The sequence below is a fragment of the Mixophyes fleayi genome, chromosome 3 (genome assembly GCF_038048845.1).
Source record: "Mixophyes fleayi isolate aMixFle1 chromosome 3, aMixFle1.hap1, whole genome shotgun sequence".
Lineage (NCBI taxonomy): Eukaryota > Metazoa > Chordata > Amphibia > Anura > Limnodynastidae > Mixophyes > Mixophyes fleayi.
The window spans coordinates 255,094,193-255,111,294 of NC_134404.1; the positions used below are offsets into that span (position 1 = coordinate 255,094,193).

General features: G+C 38.2%; 1 protein-coding gene across 3 annotated transcripts in view; it reads right to left on the minus strand.

The window, feature by feature from the left end:
- The window catches only part of FRMD1 (FERM domain containing 1), a 139,798-nt gene that overhangs the window by 59,926 nt on the left and 62,770 nt on the right, over window positions 1-17,102 (minus strand). For 2 of the 3 annotated variants that reach the window (XM_075203446.1, XM_075203447.1), the window contains exon 8: window positions 6,666-6,731. The exons of the other annotated variant lie outside the window; for it this stretch is intronic. In XM_075203446.1, the coding sequence (XP_075059547.1) occupies window positions 6,666-6,731 (66 nt within the window). The remainder of the gene's footprint in view (window positions 1-6,665; window positions 6,732-17,102) is intronic. 3 annotated transcript variants of the gene reach the window in all.

Below are 17,102 nucleotides of genomic sequence, written 5' to 3' on the forward strand. Positions count from 1 at the left end.
AAATGTGAGTACTATTATTTTAATGTTGGAGCTGAAAGGAGGCCTAATTATTAAAAGTGGGTGCTATTGATTTAACACTGGGGATGGTTGGAGTTTTCTGATTTTCATGTACCCATTTTTTCCAAATAGGTCACTCAACATTCCAGGATTCAGAAAAGCAGCAACTGAGTTAAAGACAGGAAGGGAGGACATGATCGCCTCACTAGCTGGTTGCTGGAGGCCATGAAGCTGCAGAAATTGTGGACTTTGATTCTCATCATCTGTACGTTCACCTATCTGCTGGTCGGGGTTATTGTCTTTGATGCCCTAGAGTTGGACTATGAGATGAGAAAAAGAAGTGTAAAGCAGAGAAGATCTGCCTCAAAGGGAAGTATAACATTGCAAACGAGGACTACAGGCAGCTGGTGCTTGTCATCATGCAGTCTGAGACTCATCAGGTCAGGGTCCAGTGGAAATTTTCTGGCTTCTCTTTTTGTGCCATCACTGTCATTATCACTAAAGGCAAGTGTCATTTTGAGTTGTACATATGCGTTGCCCCCCACCACTGCCTGCCAGAACATATATACATACATGCTGCACCCCACCACTGCCTGCGAGTACATACATACATGCTGCACACCACCACTACCTGCCAGAACATACATGCATGCTGCACCCCACCACTGCATGCCAGAACATACATACTGCACATCACCACTGCATGCCAGAACATACATGCTGCACCCCACCACTGCATGTCAGAACATACATACTGCACCCCACCACTGCCTACCAAAACATACATATTGCAACCCAACCCACCACTGCGTGCCAGAAGATACATACTGCACCCCACCACTGCGTGCCAGAACATACATAATGCACCCCACCACTGTGTGCCAGAACATACATGCTGCACCCCACCACTGCCTGCCAAAACATACATGCTGCACCCCACCACTGCCTGCCAAAACATACATGCTGCACCCCACCACTGCCTGCCAGAACATACATGCTGCACCTAACTACTGCCTTCCAGAACATACATACAGGCTGCATCCCACCACTGCATGACAGAACATACATACATACATACATGCTGTACCCCACCACTGCCTGCCAGAACATAAATACATGCTGCACCCCACCACTGCCTGCCAGAACATAAATACATGCTGCACCCCACCACTGCCTGCCAGAACATACATACATGCTGCATCCCACCACTACCTACCTGCCAGATCATACATACATGCTGCACCCCACCACTGCATGACAGTTCATACATACTTGCACCCCACCACTGCCTGCCAGAACATACATACATGCTGCACCCCACCACTGCCTGGCAGAACATACATACTGCACCCCACCACTGCCTGCCAGAATATACATACAGCACCCCACCACTGCCTGCCAGAATATACATACAGCACCCCACCACTGCCTGCCAGAACATACATGCTGCACCCCACCACTGCCTGCCAGAACATACATACGGCACCCCACCACTGCCTGCCAGAACATACATACTGCACCCCACCACTGCCTGCCAGAACATACATACATACATACTGCACCCCACCACTGCCTGCCAGAACATACATACATACATACTGCACCCCACCACTGCCACCAGAACATGCATACATACATGCTGCACACCACCACTGCCTGGCAGAACATGCATACATACATGCTGCACACCACCACTGCCTGGCAGAACATACATACTGCACCCCACCACTGCCTGCCAGAACATACATACGGCACCCCACCACTGCCTGCCAGAACATACATACTGCACCCCACCACTGCCTGCCAGAACATACATACATACATACTGCACCCCACCACTGCCTGCCAGAACATACATACATACATACTGCACCCCACCACTGCCACCAGAACATGCATACATACATGCTGCACACCACCACTGCCTGGCAGAACATGCATACATACATGCTGCACACCACCACTGCCTGGCAGAACATACATACTGCACCCCACCACTGCGTGCCAGAACATACATGCTGCACTGCACCACTGCCTGACAAAACATACATAAATAAATGCTGCACTCCACCACTGCCTGGCAGAACATACATACTGCACCCCACCACTGCCGCCAGAACATACATGCTGCACCCCACCACTGCCTGCCAGAACATACATACATACATGCTGCACCCCACCACTGCCTGCCAGAACATAAATACATGCTGCACCCCACCACTGCCTGCCAAAAAATACATATATATACATGCTGCAACCCACAACTGCCTGTCAGAACATATATACTGCACCCCACCAGTGCCGCCAGAACATACATACATACATACATACATACTTGCTACACACCACCACTGCCTGCCATAAAAATACATACATACATGCTGCAACCCACCACTGCCGCCAGAACATACATACATACATACATACATGCTGCACCCCACCACTGCCTGCCAGAACATACATACTGCACCCCACCACTGCCTGCCAGAACATACATACATACATAAATACATGCTGCACCCCACCACTGCCTGCCAGAACATACATACTGCACCCCACCACTGCCTGCCAGAACATACATACTGCACCCCACCACTGCCTGCCAGAACATACATACATACATAAATACATGCTGCACCCCACCACTGCCTGCCAGAACATACATACTGCACCCCACCACTGCCTGCCAGAACATACATACTGCACCCCACTACTGCCTGCCAGAACATACACACTGCACCCCACCACTGCGTGCCAGAACATACATACATAAATACATACTGCACCCCACCACTGCCGCCAGAACATACATACATACTTGCTGCACACCACCACTGCCTGCCCAAAAATACATACATACATACATGCTGCAACCCACCACTGCCGCCAGAACATACATACATACATGCTGTACCCCACCACTGCCTGCCAGAACATACATACTGCACCCCACCACTGCGTGCCAGAACATACATACTGCACCGCACCACTGCATGACAAAACATACATACATACTTGCTGCACACCACCACTGCCTGCCCAAAAATACATACATACATACATACATGCTGCAACCCTTTACTGCCGCCAGAACATACATACATACTTGCTGCACACCACCACTGCCTGTCAGAACATATATACTGCACCCCACCACTGCCTGCCAGAACATACATACATACATACTGCACCCCACCACTGCCTGCCAGAACATAGATACATACATACATACATACTGTACCCCACCACTGCCACCAGAACATGCATACATACATGCTGCACACCACCACTGCCTGGCAGAACATGCATACATACATGCTGCACACCACCACTGCCTGGCAGAACATACATACTGCACCCCACCACTGCGTGCCAGAACATACATGCTGCACTGCACCACTGCCTGCCAAAACATACATAAATAAATGCTGCACTCCACCACTGCATGCCAGAACATACATACTATATATATATATATATATATATATATATATAAATAATGTCTCGGAGCTACCCACCCAGGATGTCTCTGTGGTGGAGTATCTGTTAATGCTCAGAGACATATATATATATATATATTGTCTCTGAGCATTAACAGATACTCCACCACAGAGACATCCTGGGTGGGTAGCTCCCCTTCCCAAGACTCCTGGAACAGGTCAAGAGGTCCACAGACTCTGCGTCCATATACTAGTTCAAAGAAACCGGCACCTCCCGATAAGCAAACCGGAGGCTTCCCAGTTCCCCTAATTCCGAAAAATTTCATTCAAGGATTAACATCAGGATGTGAGATGTTCTTTAAACTTGGATTTTAAATGCAATGAAAAGTTAACAAAATTTACACTAATCTTTTATATATTAATACTTGTATCCTGAGTCTACATTATGCAGACTGCTTCCTGTCTTTAATAATAAGGGACAACAGGTAATGACCTCTAGCTGGGCATTCAAGTGTTGGTTACTCACAGATAAAAAAAATCGAATTAGCCTAATTGGAGTTTCCTCTAGCAAAGTAACAAAACCAAATCATGACATACTGTCTCAGAAGTTAGTTACAAATTAATACCTCAGAAATGAATGCATTTCCTATACAGAAATACAATAGAATATAATAAAATCAGTACATTTGCAATTATATAAATTAGCGCACTGTGCTAATAATTTAAATATATTTATACAATAAGTTATTTATAAGTGATCCAGCTAATCAGCACTCCACAGAGCCTGCGCTAACCAAGGTTGTCAATGATCTGATCACAGCTAAAACTAAAGGTGATTACTCTTTTCTGATTCTCCTGGATCTCTCTGCTGCATTCGACACTGTTGACCACTCTCTCCTCATACAGACGCTACAATCCTTAAGTCTTTAAGACACTGTCCTATCCTGGGTCTCATCTTACTTCTCTAATCGCTCTTTCAGTCTTAATTTCTCTGAAACAACCTCCACTCCGCTTCCTTTATCAGTTGGAGTACCACAAGGTCCTCTGCTATTCTTTATCTACATCACTTCTCTTGGAAAACTAATAAGATCCTTTTGATTTCAGTATCATCAAATACTAGCTATCTTCTCCTGATCTCTCACCATCTGTGTTGTCTCGCGTTACTGACACTCTTTCTGCCATTTCATCTTGGATGTCCTCTCGCCAAATCAAGCTCAATCTTTCAAAAAGAGAATTAATAATATTCCTACCCAACAAAAGAAGCTTCCTGCCTGATATTTCTATTTCTGTTGACAACATGACCATAAGTCTCACCCCACAAGCTCGCTGCCTAGGTGTAATCCTTGACTCGTAACTATCTTTTCTTCACCACATGAACTCTATATATACATCATGCTGTATACATATAAAAAAAGGTTCCAGAATATGTACATATCTCACACAAGACACTGCAAAAACCTTAATTCATGCACTTATTTCCCGCATCGACTATTGCAATACCCTCTTTACTGGTCTTCCCAAAATCAGACTCGAGCCGCTACAATGTATTTTGCACGCAGAGGCTAGATTGATTTTCCTTGCAAATCATTTTTCGTCTGCTGAATCACTCTGTCAGTCTCTATATTTGTTGCCAATTTTTCAACGAATGCAATATAAAATTCTTCTACTAACATACAAGGCCATCAACAAAATTGCACTGACATACATCTCCTCACTTGTCTCAAAATATCTCCCAACTCGACACCTCCATTCTGCACAAGATCTACGTCTCTCTTCCACTCTCATGACTTCCTCCCATTCTCGGTTACAGGACTTTTTTCGGGCTGCACCCACTTTATGGAATTCACTCCCTCGCACCACAAGACTTTTCTCTAGTCTTCAAACCTTGAAGCGTTCTCTGAAAACCCACCTCTTCAGACAAGCTTATAATATTCCTCAAACACCCTCTTAATCTCCCTAGGTTACCTTATTACCACCCATTACACAGCTTACGCAAGACGACAACCCTCTGACCAACATATTTGTGTGACTGAGCATACAGCCACTAAATACATTGTAACCTTTGCATTCTAGCTGGACAAATATTCAATAGGATGTAGAACTTCCTCTTGTATATCATACCATTGTCCCATAGATTGTAAGCTTGCATGCAGGGCCCTCTTACCTCTCTGTATGTATGTATTACCCAGTATTGTTTTATTACTGCTTGTTCCCAATTATAAAGCGCTACGTAATCTGCTGCTAAATAAAGGTTGATGATGATCCACTCACACCACCCCTTGACAGGTGTCATTGTAATGAGATAATCAATGCTATTCAATTCGCTTGTCAGTAGTTTTAATGTTGTGGCTGCTCAGTGTATCTATGGATAAATAAATATACACACATATACACAGTGGATGAAGTGGGCTGCTATATGTCGGCATGCCATACCGCCACCTTTCCTACTGCTTTGATTGCAAAACTATCAACTTCTATTCACTTATATTTTCTATACCACCACTTCTAAATTGCCACTTAGACCACTGTGTATAAATTATATATCTCCAATGAGACTTTGCATATAAAAGTCTCTACACCTGTTACCACTCATCGCGCTTCATGATGCAATTAGTCCTTTCTCCCTCTCATAACATTGGTTTGCAGCCAGCGCTGAGTGTGTTATGGGTGTTGCCACTGCGACTAGCCATGTCTATACATGCCATTTTTTAGGGGTTGGGATGGTGGGTAAACAAGAGTACCCCCAATCATTTTTAAAAGTTAGCTCCTATGTCTGCAACACAGTCCTCTAATTAGCCACCCATCTGTCTACCCACACAATGTAATGTCTAATATCAACCTATTTAATATCTATCCATTTAATATCTATATCTTATATCTCTCTATTATGTGTCTAGTATATGTCATCTATATATTTTTCTATCATCTATCTAATATTATTTATTTAATGTCTATTATCCTGCCAATAATCTCTGTAACATCTGTATTTCTACCCACCCAACCATTCTACAGTTGCGATCACAGATTACAACTCCTACAATTTTACTCTTTCTACTCAATCCATTTAGCCACAAAATCATCCACCACCACTCTTTCTCCCAGGAAAAGCTCATTGGCCAAGAGAAGTGTGTTTCTGTCTGCTAGTCCTGACAATGGACCTGCTCCTGGGAGAGGCAAATCAGTACTCCAGGAGTTTTCAGTGGGACCTTGAAACAATGAATGTATTACCTGATAAATATGCATTCCTTGAAGAGTTACACCAAGAATGATGGAGGGTTGGTCCTCTTTTTTATCCTATCAAAAAGAAAATTGCACAAATTTATATTGCTCCTGTGACACCGTTTGAATAGATACTAATTCATTTCTAATTGCAAAGCAGTACAAACATTATAACAGTAAGTATAATAAGGGCTTGACCTTAGGTTTTATGTCCAGGGTTTTAGAGGCTTCTTGTATATTTTTAAAGCTCTCAAAAATCACTATACAGTGCTATACAATGCTTTCCAAAAGCATCTATTGGATTTAAAAGAAAAATGTGCCTAACATTAGTTTAATTGGTGGAATGGCTCTTCAAGGCATCTAGTCTAAGTAGTCAAAATGAATTGAAGGGGGTTGCATTAAAGAGATGTACAGATAAGTGCAGTATCACAGACCTGATAAAGTGCATTCACTTGTTTTCTATTCAGATAGGTACAGCCATGTTTGCTCCAAAATTAACTTCTGCTTTACTCTTTAATCAAAATAGAGTTATGCAAATGAAATGAAAATGGCTTCTTCTAGTAACAGTTTTACATAATAAAAATATTTTAAATAATTCTTATTGAGACAATGATCAAATATGTAGTGATTATTACCATTAGTCATGATACCTTTGATCGGGTTACTATGATTGCTATAGTTAATTGTGAAATCCAGATCCAGATCCAGAGTAGTAGAGTGGGGTTGGTGAGAGAAGAAAAAACAAAAACCATGGTCCCTGTCAATATTACAGACAAGCAGTCCTATCACCAAAAAGAATAAGGGCTTTACCTAGCCACCCTGGTGCCATTGGCTCTAGTGTAAGTATTGAGTGTCCAAGAAGTGCACAACTATACCTCTACAATCCACCCTTAATCAGCTGTCAAACTAGGTCTAGTCAGCAAAAGGTGAGACAAAGATCATGACCCATTGGAGTAGGGGATTTTTACAGCTACATTGTCAACCTTTATTCGATAATCACCAAAATATTGAATTGAGATCCACAGAGGTGTTTAGGGCACATGATGGTGTGAAGATTTTTTGAAGACTTAGAACACAGGGTATCCTCTAAACACAATGACTAGAAAGGGCCAAGTTAACAATTGCAACCAACCCTAATGCTGTAAGAACTCTTCTTAGCCATCTTCTGTAGGTTTTGATGGTGACTAAACAAACAAATGGAGCTATGGTGATCAAGCAAACAACTGGAACAAACAAAAGGTAGCAACAGTGGGTTGGGTACGAATTAATAAAAATAACGACAACCAGGAGAACTACACGAGAATGCCTCCGAGTGCATTATAGCGTCAGCTCATAATAGGTGCGATGTAAAACAGACGCGAGTTATGCCTCCACATAATATAATGGGCATACATGAAATCCCTACTAATTTTAAATAACGATAGCATAAATGACTACAATAAAGGTGAACGAAAGTGCTACATGTCTACACAAGAAATACCTACTGAGAAATATTAACTAAAAATATAAAAATCACTACCAAAACATAACCGACAATAAATATTACCTACTTTACATAAATGACTACCAAAATAAAAATGACTCTGAAATAACTACAAAACCGTAATTACTACTAAATATATTCCTACATCCTATATTAACGACAGAACATTAATGTCTACATCAAAAATCATTACTGAGATATAAACCCTACACATTACTTTGGAAAACAAACCCAAATTGATAATCTATTACTAAAAATAAAAAGTCCATTTACTCACGCCAAAAAAGGTGTATGAAAATGGTCAGAGTGCAATCGATATCATTAATAGTTATGTATTTCCATATGTACCCAATTACTACATGATATATTAGCTTCATGAAACATTATAGTCGCTGTATCTTTAACATATTCAGTTTATTATTGACAATCAAAGATGTTAGGGCCATAATAGTTTAACATAACTTTGAATTTAGATGAACATATCTGATTTTCCCGACCATGCTTGTTATTACTACATGTCATACTCACCAAGCATTACGGCAGTTAGTATGTTTTGAATACCAATAATAGGTCAGATGTTTTATTGTGTTCATAAGCGGTATTAAATTAGACCTTAATCTTTTATTCTTGTCGGAACTGACATTATTAACCAATATTTTAGTGTAACTGCTGCCGTTTATGATGTCAAAATGTGTATGTTTATATTAATTGAGATGTAAATTAAAGCAAAATTTATGTATACCATGTAAAGTATATATTTTAAAGAATAAATATTGTTAATAAAAATTGTTTTATAGCATTATATGCTCATCCATTTTTAACTGTTTTACATACAACCATTTATTTATTATTTAAAACCTAGTTCATTTTCTCAGGTAAGCATTGCACAGACACATTCTTTTGTATATGTGCTAATTTATTGTTAATTTATTAATATTGACATTTTTAAAAACAGTAGGTTTAATGTTGTCCAGTGAACTTTATTACCTTGTAAATTTGGCGAAAGGTTTTCTATTTGTTTATAAATGTACACTGTAAGCCACAGACAATAGGAATTTAGTAAAAAAAATGTGAGGAATTAGTCTAATAAATGTAAGTGTTGAAAGAGATGCCATACATATTTGTAATAAAATGTTATTCCATATGTAATAAATGTACTTTCTACAGCAAATTTAACATTGTATTTTAAGTTATTATTATTTCACACTTTATATTTTTTAATTTCATACTAAAAGACACATTTATAACTCTGGTGGGTTACTGACTACGTTATGTTAAGTTAATGAATGGTACATTCAATGTTATATAGTGTGTATTATTGTTCTTTTGGACAGGTTTTAATACAAAAATATAATGATTGCAAGTAATTATCGCTCGTGCAGTGCCCACTATAGGATTTCTACAGTTTCAATTGTATTACTATGTAGCCTATACAGTTTGTGATACAGACTACAGTTATAAAGTGACTGTTTAGCAACTTAAGCTCTAAAATCCTTTTAGGTAGTGTAAAATATAGAGTTAAGTGTTATTACAAATTTAATTTGAACATTTAATTAGTATATTATACAAATTTAAAACGTAACCATTAAATTAACCCAAAATTGACGTATAGTGTAATATGGGTGTCAATATTCACTCCAACCACATTATCTATAGACCCCTTTAAACACTTGTGATTTTAAATTAATTGCATAGCAAAATTTTATTAGAATTACTTCAGACATTGTAATTTGAAAAACAACACATTTTTATTTAAAAAATAATCATTAACAATATAAGATGAATAAACACTGTTTGAAATATACAGTATATATCTGATTATTTTCAGACAAGAATAATGTCCAATGATTTTGTTGAAAAAATAAGGGAGAATGTGTTCAAATAGTTGATAAAGCTTTGTAGGATGATCAACAATTTCAGTTACTGTCTTTTAATTTCAGTTAGTGCATGTTTTCTTTGTGAAGATATTCAATGAAAATTTTGCTTCTATGGCGAGACTGACTTTGTACCATCTGTTGAAAGAAAGAAATAAAATTTGGACATCACATGTTTTGTAACAACTTTTACAAATAATATTTTAACTATGAACAATTATAAAAATTAGCACTGAAATAAACAATAAAAAAAAAGGAGTAGAGCAAATGATTACAATTTTTTGTTTTTCTTTTTTGGGTGAGAAATACAAAATGCGGTTTCATTTACATTTATTCATTGTATATCTTCAGAGTTTAAGAGGTAATCTTACAATTCTCTGGAGTACACATTCTTTTGTTAATTTTACAATGTCTGCCAATTGATTAGACTACCCACCATAAAAAAAAACAAAAAAAAAAACAACAAGCAATAAAACATCAAGTTAATTACAGAGTCATAAAAGATAAAAGAGCTGCGGTAGTCCAGGTAGGGTTGGAAGAGTCACAGAATATATATTGCGAAAAAAATTACAAGTAGACCGGACAGGAAAAGAGAAGATGGAGCCAGGGAAACAGATATTTGTGGCTTGACAATTTGAGTTACCTGATGTGCTGCAGTGGCGCAGGGCAGGCGATAAATCAACAATGAGGCGGTTCTTCGATGGAAATTGTTTATCGGGCACTTTCTGTTTCATCTGTTTGCGTAGATGTTTCCGAGGTTGGTACCCAAGCAGGTTGGGAATGGGTTGCAGCACTTTCGGGGACATTTTTTCTCATCATGTCATTTACCAGGAGTTGCAGACTGGTGGAAACTGCAATGCTCGCTGCAGCCGCCTGTTGCTGCGTTATCCACATTTCATTCACAGTTGCCCACGTTTGATGCTGTGACATTTGGATGTTCCCGAGTGCTGTGGAATGTTCCATTTGACGCACTCCCTGGTTCAAAAGTGTTTGGGGAAACTGATTTTGATTGGACAAAATTTGTCTCCGGTTGTCCAAAAGCATACGAATCACCAAGGAATGAGGGGCTTGATCCTGTGAAATTGCATAGTCACAGCCTTCTTCCTCACGCTGGGTTGCTTCAGGTGACATGTTAGGAACTTCAGCATCTGATGGGGGTCTATTCACCCATTCTGCGGTTTCTTCTGTTGTGTCCGTGACCTCAATCATACCATGGTCCACCTCTTTAGATTGAATGGTGTCCTGAAACTGAATTGTGGCTTGGTCAGATTCAGGTGGAGTGGCATTCTCAACCTCTATTGTTGCTTCCTGGGCTTCCATTTCCACTGTATATAAATCTTCTGCTGGATGGACTTCCGTGGACACATTCTCCAAATCAATAACAGTGTCTTCATGACTTACATGCTCAGGTACTTCCAAAGCAAAAATTTTTCTTCTCTTAGCTGATAACAGATATTAAAAATGGTTAAATATTATTTTTTAGCTTTGTGGCAGGACATGTGAGAACATTCCAGCTTTAACGGTTAAATGTAAATACCTCGCACAGAGGAAACTGAGAAAGCTGATGATTCTTCGTGTCCAAAGACTTCACGGTATGATTCGAAATTAGGTAGGTCGATATTTTTGTTAGTAGATATTATTCAGGATTGTTCCCTTAGTTGATCGTGTTCAGATCTATTTCGATATTTATGTAGTTATTTTCCTATGATCGTGATTATTAAGGTCATTTGTTTTATTAGGTATTTTGTTTCTATCCCTTTTTTTTGTGTAGGTATGTTTTATATAGGTTTTTAGAATGTGTCGTGATTAAATATGTCGAATTTGTGAGGCAGTATTTGTTGTAATGTCATTATTTTAGTAATGTCTTAATTTATTTGGTCGGGTAAATAATTGTGTGTAAAAATGAAATATCGTTAATTTTGCATCTAATTTATTGTAGTCGTGTTATTCAGTGTAGGGAATGTGACTACCACCGGCAACAGTGCATTCTCCAATGTCACAATTTAATGAACAAAGTGTCTAGAATATTTACTTAACCACCGTAGACGGTGCGAGGGGAAACCAGTTCTGCATGCACTGTAGAGTGGAAAATGGGCTTCATGGTGCATACGCCAACTCGGGGCAGGGAGGCGTCAGCTCTGCCATCAAACATGATTTTTGGGCAGCCCTGAAACACGGATATCCTCTAAATACATAGATCAGTGCATGTGCTAATTGCTTTTCATAAAGTTGGAGCTCTAATTTTCCATTTTATTAATTGTATCCTCCCCAGCACTGAAAGGTGCAGGACTATGATGCCGAGGATACATACAGGCCACCCCAATCCTCTTATTTAAAACTCTTTCTTTTATTTTATTCTGTCAGATTCATGTTTTCTTACATTCTTTTTCCCACCCTCTTCTTTTGCTGTCACTTACATGTGCTCTTTTGTCTCTTACATAGACAGTTTAAAGCTCTGCCGTAGGCTAGCATATGACGAAGTATTCATTTTGCTTATTGTAATGTACTTTTTCTGGACATGAAATTGGTATTGGACATAAATGGATTAAATGTCTCCACCATGCAAAGGACAGGTAAATGAATGTTAAAAACTAGACTCACCATACTAGTTTTCATTACATATTATTTGTATAATGTGACAGGAAGCCATTTGTGTATCTCTATGCTCCAATTGAGGATAAGAAAAATTACAGCAAGCATGAAATAAATTTGCTTTCTTCCTATTACCTCATGGCAGTGGGCACAAATGAGATCCTGCCAAAACAGTGAATACTACAAGTGGGCAGCATACTGCTACCAATACGTATACATGTCAAGTCCAAAATAAGGCTCAGCTGGACATACAATGTGTTTTGTTTTGATAAAACAATGAAAGGGAATAACAAAGTGCCACTCTGGGCAAAAAGGACCCCAGAAAACACAAAAAAATTGAGGAAAACGAAATAGCATCATCTTCTATGTACAGCGAGATTATTATTCGAATAATTCATACACCATACATTTCTTATTTAACATTACACAAAATTATAATTAATTAATAAAAGCAAGCTAAATATTTACAATAGAAGTAGATGATGTGCAAAATGATAGAAGTTTTTTTTTTTTTTAAAAAAAACTAGGTTAGTTTATGTCAAATGCACATCTAAATACTTCAATATTTACGCAGTCTGTAATTGAAATATGGCTATTAAATCTTCAAATATGAATCATTAAAAGTTTATTAGTTCCATACACTATTTCCGTGGAGGCAAGCTAAACCCACATATTCTTTTGTTATGCAGTCTGGAATGCCAATTATTATAGTCAGATTGTTTTAGAACTGTGACAGAAATTGAATTTAACATTTTGTAACAGTGTATTTATTTTACCATGAGATTAGAAATCCAAGTTACCAATTTCCTTTCTATAAATAATATATCTTTTGATATTTATTATGACTTAGGCAGGGTACACACTGGAGCATTTTCGTCCAATAATCTGGCAAACCATAAAAAGTCTCATATAAAAAAGTCAATGCTGATGAGGTTTTCCACTTTACTTCCAATTCACTTGTTTCTCATATCAGTCCATTGAATATGAAACGAAAAAAACATCCAGAAATAGAGTCTTAGAATAACTTTGATAAAAGCTTTTAACAGTTGCACTCTTTATGGTTCTCCTAATCACCGGTGGAGTATACCATATAACATGCAACACCCCGTGTTGAAAACTGGAAGTTTGAATAAATAAAATGTACACTTACACTCAAAACGGATGAACAAGTCCAGTTAGTGACTTTTTTCTTAAAGTTGCAGTTTTAGTGTACACCGTACTAATATAGAAAAAGGAAGAAAATTCCTCATGTGTAAAAACGTAGATACATTTATTTCAACAACGGGCGCACATCCCGATAAAACAATAAAAAACATCTACTGTACAATCCACGACTCTCTTGTGAAGGTGGACTCTTACCCTCACTCAGAGATAAAACGGGCCCGTAAGGAGATGTTTTCTGTCCGGGTCCGGATCACCGGCTCTATCACTCACAGATCCCGCTGTTCCTGGGTAGAGGGGAGTTCCCTTTCACGTTCTGCTTACGTCACCTCCTCCTTGCCAACGCATTTCGAATACCAAATCTTTATCAAGGCATGGTAGGCAGACATTCCCACGATCTTAAATAGTGTTCTCTTAATTGATAATCCATACAATCGCCGCTTCTCACATAGCGGTTTGGTCATATAATATAAGGATACCAATGGTCTTATAAACAGCTCTTATGTACATGAATAATAAAAAATACAGACCAAATATAAAAAAATATACAAGCCAAATATAAAAAATAAAAAAAATATATAAAAAAAATAAAAAAAAAAATTTCTTTACATTTGTAAAAACATTTAAATAATATCTGCTATGAATATAAATTTATATTCTAACACTCAGAATTCCTTTTCATATCCCTCTTTAAGAAATGGGCTTAAAATACCACAAAGTCTATTAACAAACTTCTAAAACTACCATATATGTCTGGATATTGACCATTAAAGTCTCCAGGTTTTATACCTTTTCATTAACCCCTTCCCCTTCCCCTTTAAAAGGTATTTCTGGATAAACATCATGAAAATAAGGTGCTGTCTGAGGAAGTTCTTGATTTCATTGTAATTAAAAATCCATCTGTCCCGGTCCTATACACGCTCCCCAAGATCCACAAAGATCCTATATGTCCACCGGGGAGGCCTATAGTAGCGGGTACAAATTCTATTACATCGAATCTGTCCCAGGTCCTTGACTATCATCTCCAATTTTTTATGAATTCCATTCGGTCCTATTTAAAAGATACACTAGATATTTTAAATAAGTTGAATAACATAGAGTGGCAAGAAACGTACATTTTGGTAACTGCGGATGTAAGTTTGTTATATACGATCATTGAACATACTAAGGGATTGGAGGCAGTGGATTATTTCCTTAACCGCTCTCATAAGAGTAGGAATGAACAGGAGTTTATAAAAGAAGGGATTGAATTCATTCTTAGAAATAATTTTTTCTGTTATTCTGGAAAGTTTTACCTGCAATTGAGAGGAACGGCCATGGGAACCAGATTCGCCCCCAGCTATGCTAACATGTTTATGGGGTGGTGGGAGGAGACCCACATTTGGAATGACCCCCAGCTGGTGGCGAATCTGGTTTCCTGGCATCGTTTCTTTGATGATATTTTATTTATCTGGAAGGGTGGGGAATCCTCCCTTGCTGATTTTTGTCAAAGATTAAACGAAAACTCCCTTAATATTAAATTGACTTTTGAGACAAGTAAAAAAGAGGTGAACTTTCTGGATTTAAATATTTACATCCAGGAAGGACAATTGTTCACGAAAAATTATAGTAAACCTACGGATTCGAATTCATTCATTCCCATAAATAGTGGCCACTATTACAAATGGCTTAATAACATCCCCGTGGGGCAATTTCAAAGACTCAGACGTAATTGCACAGAGGTGGAAGTTTTTAAAACACAAACACAAGCCTTAAAGTGTCAGTTTTTGGAAAAGGGGTATAAAGGGAATACGTTGGATACCACCATTGAGCAAGTACTAGGTATGGAGCGGGGAAATCTCCTCATTCCTAGGAATAGAGAAGAGGGTAAAAGATCAGAAGATAAAATGGAAGACAAGGGTTTCAATACAATGATACCATTTATCACCCAGTACAATACAAATTATAGAGAGGTAGAGAAAATTATAAATAAACATTGGTCCATATTACGGGGTGATGTGGATTTAAATCAACATATAAAGGAAAAACCCCGTTTTATTTACAGGAAAGCCCCCTGTCTGAAGAATATGCTAGTTAGAAGTGTCATTACCAAACCAACTGAGAACGTAAAAAATATAAAAGTTTTTTTTAGATGTGGAACCTGTTTGGTTTGTAGAAACATTAAATGTCATTCTGCCAAAATGTTAGAAGTTCAATCCCATTCAAATGGATATATACATAGAATTGAGGAAATGATAACCTGTAATACTAAGAACTGTGTGTACTTAGTGGAATGCACCTGTGGGATCCAGTATATAGGGAGGACGGGGAGAAAGCTAAAAGAAAGATGGGGAGAGCATGTTAGGAACATCAGGAAGGGATATGAACAACATTCCCTGTCTGCTCATTTTAAAGAAATACATGGATGCAATGTGAGTGCTATCAAATTTTTTTGTGGGATTAAAAAAATTATTGGTGATTGGAGAAAAAAAGATTCTAAAGCAGACCTGGCTAGGTGTGAAATGAAGATGATTTACTCCATGGTCACTTTAGCCCCGAAAGGTCTGAACAAAGACTTTGAAGTCAAATGGTTCTTAGAAGAATGAGGATGGAAGGGGTTAATGAAAAGGTATAAAACCTGGAGACTTTAATGGTCAATATCCAGACATATATGGTAGTTTTAGAAGTTTGTTAATAGACTTTGTGGTATTTTAAGCCCATTTCTTAAAGAGGGATATGAAAAGGAATTCTGAGTGTTAGGATACAAATTTATATTCATAGCAGATATTATTTAAATGTTTTTACAAATGTAAAGAAATTTTTTTATTTATTTTTTTATTTTTTATATTTTTTTTTTATTTTTTATATTTGGCTTGTATATTTTTTTATATTTGGTCTGTATTTTTTATTATTCATGTACATAAGAGCTGTTTATAAGACCATTGGTATCCTTATATTATATGACCAAACCGCTATGTGAGAAGCGGCGATTGTATGGATTATCAAATAAGAGAACACTATTTAAGATCGTGGGAATGTCTGCCTACCATGCCTTGATAAAGATTTGGTATTCAAAACGCGTTGGCAAGGAGGAGGTGACATAAGCAGAACGTGAAAGGGAACCCTCTACCCAGGAACAGCGGGATCTGTGAGTGATAGAGCCAGTGATCCGGACCCGGACAGAAAACATCTCCTTACGGGCCCATTTTATCTCTGAGTGAGGGTAAGAGTCCACCTTCACAAGAGAGTCGTGGATTGTACAGTAGATGTTTTTTATTGTTTTATCGGGATGTGCGCCCGTTGTTGAAATAAATGTATCTACGTTTTTACACATGAGGAATTTTCTTCCTTTTTCTA